This window comes from Anopheles darlingi, chromosome 2, assembly GCF_943734745.1.
Source record: "Anopheles darlingi chromosome 2, idAnoDarlMG_H_01, whole genome shotgun sequence".
In the NCBI taxonomy this organism is placed as follows: Eukaryota; Metazoa; Arthropoda; class Insecta; order Diptera; family Culicidae; genus Anopheles; species Anopheles darlingi.
This window is the reverse complement of record NC_064874.1, coordinates 89,094,402-89,099,401: the sequence shown is the minus strand read 5'-3', so window position 1 is coordinate 89,099,401 and position 5,000 is coordinate 89,094,402. Positions and strand designations below refer to the sequence as shown.

Below are 5,000 nucleotides of genomic sequence, written 5' to 3'. Positions count from 1 at the left end.
CCGGATCGGGCTGCATCGAACTTGGTCGTTTTTATCGAATCTCCCCAGTAGTGCAATCTCGGCCCTTTTTGGCCATCCGAAATCTGGAAGAACGGAGGAATCAGCTACTGGCCGAGTCGCTAGGAAGGACCAGGCGATAAACCAGGCCAAATTCTGTGTCGCGTCAACATCTTTCTTCATGCCCGCAGGGCACCGTTAACTCCATCTAAATGAACAACCGAACGAGCGAGGACCGGAACGCCTACAAGCAAGATGTTGCAGTTTTTGAAAAAGACTGGTAAGCCGCTCCCATGCGAAACTATGCTAAGCTCTTGCAAACCTCCGCCCAAGGAGGCTGGTCCGGTTCCCATTCGGAAACGGGGGTTTTTCACCCCGAAACTTTCTCTCCCCGCGAGAGAAAAAGGGGGCCGTGATGTTATTGTTATAATCACAACGCTAGATTGCGAATAACGCGATCTTGTAAAGTTCCCGCAAATGAAAATTTAAATATTACTATTCACCCCGTATATCCCGTTGTTGGCTCGCGAATTCCAAACAGGTCGAAGAAAATCAATCGCAGGAAGCAACGATTCTTTGGGAACCACAGAGCAGCCTGCTAGGGGAACTGCGGATGATGTCATTGATGGCGCAAAGGCACCGGAGACCGACGAGGAGGCGCTTCGCTTCGCCGAAAGGCACTGCTTTGCGAATAAAGGTGCGAATTGTGTGTCGCTGTGTTGCGCGGATTGATGGGAATTCGTTCTAATAGGGGGTTGCACGTTTTATTTTTTCCACATCTTCGCAGATTCGCCGCTACGCGCTTCCAAGCTTTCACGGAGGATGATCGACATACTGGCCGATCAGAGCTCTATGTGTTACTTTGTGCAGTACCTGGAATCACGGAATGCGTTATCTTTGATCAAGTTCTGGCTGGATGTGGAGAGTTTTAAAGCTGCTGCGGTGGAAAGCACCCGCGGAGGAACAAGGCCATCGACGACAACTGCGACAAATGCGGGACAGAACAGTTTGGGAGGAAGACTACATCGGAGTGTGTCTTCCGATGGATACGACAGTTTGTCCTTTTTCAGCGTCGACGGTGATTCCTTGTCCACGAACTCGTTCTCTGAGAACGCGTTCGAAGACACGCAATCGGTGGACGATTTGCGTGAAACGGATTCGCGAACCTCCCAAAACTGTACACCGTTGCCACCGCCGACGCCACTGGAGGTGCTCGAAGAGGTAGATATCAGAGAGGAGCTGGAATCGGCCAATACTGGATCGAAAATGTTAGAAAATACCTGTGATATGACCATTATGCGGCAATCGTTGACGGACGATGAGAAGAAACAAATCTGTGAAGCAGGCAAAGCCGGCGATGACCCACCGGCACCTGTTACTGCAGTTGCTACCAATAACACTAACAGCCGATGCTTCAATTCCTTCATCAATTCCGATGCGGTGCGAATTTATCGAAAGTATTTGACCACCAACTCGCCACATCATATCGACATCCCGGCCACTGTACTCTCCAGCATCTCACTCGCCCTGTGCAGTAGCAGCGGTAACTGCAATGAACAGCTATTTGCCGAGGCACAGCACTATCTATTGGAACTGTTCGAACGGAGCTACTTGAATCCTTACCTGGAGAGTTCCTATTACTGCAAGTACACGCTGGAAGTACTGACCGACGAGCATCTGAAGCTGCGCGACATTCTGGGCAGCGAGATGGCTCTGTTCTACTTCATGGAACATCTTGAACAGCAGGGCAAACGCCACTACTTAGAGTTCTATGTGGCGGCAGTCAATTTCAGGCGTACCTTCGAAAATTCCACCCAAGCCCAGAAGGATGCTGTGGTCCTGTATGATAAATATTTCTCTCTTCAGGCCACGTGTTCGCTGTTGTTGAGCGATCAAATTCGCTTCCAACTCGAGGAACACATTTGCTCTGCCGATGCGAACAATGTAGCCGACTGTTTCGAACTACCGGGACGCATTATTGAACTGTTTCTGGAGCAGAGGTATTTTGCAGGATTTCTAAAATCACCACTTTACTGTCGCTTTATCAGCGAGTTGCTAGGAAAGGTAAAGACCAACACATGCAACGGTGCGATTGGCGTTCTACCGGGAGCAAAACGCAATACCATGGGCACAGGGCGTGGTGGTCGGGGACACCGTAAAACGCTATCGGATGTAACGAGCGATAGTAGTGGCACGTGTAACAATGCTATCGGTGGTCGGCGAACGAACGCGGTACCATTCATTTCATCGCAAAACACTCTGCTCGCCATGCCCGATGCAAGCTTCCACCGTAACCGGAAACATATGTCCGCATCGAACAGTAGTGGTGCGGTGGCTGGTTCTCCGGGAAGCACCGACATGCAAATCGATTCCCGTCAACTGTACAATCCCGATTTGTTGTGGCGCCGCAACTCAACGGGAAGCGGACTCACATTCGGGCGGGTGGATGCGCTCGGTAGATATGAGCGAGACTTTGATATCGCCGAACCACCGGTTGGTGACGATCGCTGGAATCGTAACCGCCTCAAGAAGGCCGTCCGGAAGCTGGTGAACCTACCGGAGGATAAGGCACAGGAGGAGCTTGCTTGGCAGGTGGCCGAAATGATTGTGAAAGACATTACGAACGTTACCATGAACCACAGCACGTGATTGGCGTGCGTGTTGTGTTAGAAGTACCTAACTTTCAGCGTAACCACGACATGCTTCCCATGAGTAATCATGTTATCTCGAAAGGTACCGACAACTCCGCTTAAGTCGGACTTTTAAATGGTGCTTTCTATTAGTGAAGGGGTAGTCGAGCGAGCGAATACTAACTGATTCTCCACGCGTTCAGAGAGACGATTTAGCTTTAGAAGTAATATGATTCCTTCGTAAATGAATCTTGATTTGCGTACGCCAGGTTTACTCATTATTGTGCATCACATGGTGATAGCAGCAAACATACGTTAGCAATTCTCGAAACACGGTATCATGTCATTTTATTTATATCGTTAATGTTTTCTTTTAAATTATCATTAAGTCGATCGATCAGTATGAAAAGCGCTTCTTGTGCTTTAAGTTTCCCGTCCTGGCACACAGAGTTCAAAATTGAGGGTTCAAAAGTACGGTACGATCGTCCTGTGCGGCACAAAAATAAAACACAGCACAGAAGAGCGCAAAGAACATGGAAGCCATAGCACGGGACGGGAATTGATATTCGGCGAATGGAAATCCATACGCGTATACTCTGTAGTATATTGTTTTATGTTCGATGATTAACATTTTGATCATTTTATAGGCTAGCTTATTGTTCATCTTTTAAATGTTAGCCCATCTACGACAGATATGATGCTCGAAGTCGTTTACCCATGTATAACAGCGCGGGAACGCGGAACGTGCGACGTTGAGTTACTTCACTACCAAACACTGTACAATGTCTGTAAACATACTAGAATAGGAAATGAAATATATTTTCTTACAATAAAAGAATGATGATGTTTTTTCTTTTAAATTTATTTCGAGTTTTCTGTAAACATTATTTGCTGTTGCTTGTTGCACGCTGTTAGTTGTTCCTGGAAGATCAAAAGTGTTGAGTTTAATTAGTAATTTTCAAAAGTCTACCACAGTCGTTTATGATGTTACATGAACGTCTTCTAGATCCTATTTACGACATTGAGATATAATACCCATACTGTTAATACTGTGTTTTCGAACAAATATCCTAATGACGGACTGGCTGTTGGCACTATCCCTGTCCTGGCCGTTTTCTCCTTCTGCGTAAGCGGACTCGTGTGGATCTAAAAAGCGCCTATACAATAAATGGGACTCCGGCAAGGAGCGGTACTTAAATTCTATAACTAGTGCAGTAAAATACAAAAAAAATCAGATTGTAGTTTCGATTGTAAGACGAGAAAGTGAATACTGATTTCGTTGGGAACGTTTAGTCCTGTGCTGCCTTCCGGGCAAACTGGGTAAGAGACGAAATTTCGCTCGGATTGGAATCCGACGGTAGGTTGCTGAATTCAATCTCTTCGCTCATAATGTTTTCTGGAAAATAAAAATAAAAATTAGTGTGTTTGTCGCCGGCCATGATTTGATCAGAATAGAGTACCCGTTGTTTCGTTCGTTGGCCATTTTTTATGGCTGGGTGCATAGAGAACGATGAGAGCGAAAATGTAAATATTCCACATGCCATACACGCCGGTGAAGAAAGCCGAGGTAAATTCTAGATCAATGTTCTCATCCCATTTCCAACGACCTTCGGAAACTTGGCCGATTATGAAACCAATCACGGTCAGAGCGGCACACAGCAGTGTGGCCAGCATGAGAAATTGAAAGCGATAGATGATGCCCTCATAGTGAAGCCGACGCGCTGAAGACATCGATGGAAGGGAGGTGCGTTTGATGTTAATATTGCAAAACACTTTCCAGATCATATAGCACAGGAAAAAGAAGTAAAGTCCGGCCGAAATGCCTGCCAGAATGATGAACCCGAGCTGCAAATAAGAATGTAATCCATTATCCTGTATGTAATGTACTGTAATCCTTTAGATACTACTTACCGCCACGTTAGCACCAACCTTCGATACCCAAATGGAGTAGAAGGGATTGCGTAGTTGCACACCTCGCTCGCACATATCGAACAGGAACAATGACACACATCCTACTGCCACGGCACTCAGATGCTTCCAGTACGTTTTAAGACTAGACTTTTCTCCAGTTTCTTGAATCTACGAACAGAACAAACATGTAATGGTTTCTGGTGCCGCCTTAAGATCCGATTCTTGGTTGGAATATACTCACCAACATGTGTTCTCCGGCAAAGACGAGCCAGAATGAAAGAAGCGTAGCATAAAACACTCCCTGACGTATGTCGCTGAGAAGCAGCATGAAAGGCATATTAAAGAACAGCGTCAAATACTCTAAGGGCAGGTTCAGAAAGGTGAGTGCACATCCCAATGCGAGCAGCATTTCTTCCAGCAGTGCCGGCTTGCGGTGTAACAGATGGACACGTTGCCAGAACC

At 46.5% G+C, this 5,000-nt stretch overlaps 2 protein-coding genes across 2 annotated transcripts in view; one reads left to right on the top strand and one right to left on the bottom strand.

Moving 5' to 3' along the window:
- The window catches only part of LOC125952545 (A-kinase anchor protein 10, mitochondrial), a 3,558-nt gene extending 105 nt beyond the window's left edge, over window positions 1–3,453 (top strand). The window contains exons 1-3 of the mRNA XM_049682065.1: window positions 1–277; window positions 539–694; window positions 785–3,453. The exon at window positions 1–277 is cut by the window's left edge and continues 105 nt beyond it. Coding sequence (XP_049538022.1) covers window positions 253–277; window positions 539–694; window positions 785–2,646 — 2,043 coding nt within the window. The 5' untranslated portion in view covers window positions 1–252 and the 3' untranslated portion in view covers window positions 2,647–3,453. The remainder of the gene's footprint in view (window positions 278–538; window positions 695–784) is intronic.
- A 34-nt stretch (window positions 3,454–3,487) lies between these two features.
- Window positions 3,488–5,000, bottom strand: part of LOC125950845 (protein wntless) — a 2,735-nt gene continuing 1,222 nt past the window's right edge. The window contains exons 2-5 of the mRNA XM_049679190.1: window positions 4,780–5,000; window positions 4,539–4,706; window positions 4,088–4,472; window positions 3,488–4,023 (exon numbers count right to left, since the gene is read on the bottom strand). The exon at window positions 4,780–5,000 is cut by the window's right edge and continues 654 nt beyond it. Of these exons, the coding sequence (XP_049535147.1) occupies window positions 3,917–4,023; window positions 4,088–4,472; window positions 4,539–4,706; window positions 4,780–5,000 (881 nt within the window). The 3' untranslated portion in view covers window positions 3,488–3,916. The remainder of the gene's footprint in view (window positions 4,024–4,087; window positions 4,473–4,538; window positions 4,707–4,779) is intronic.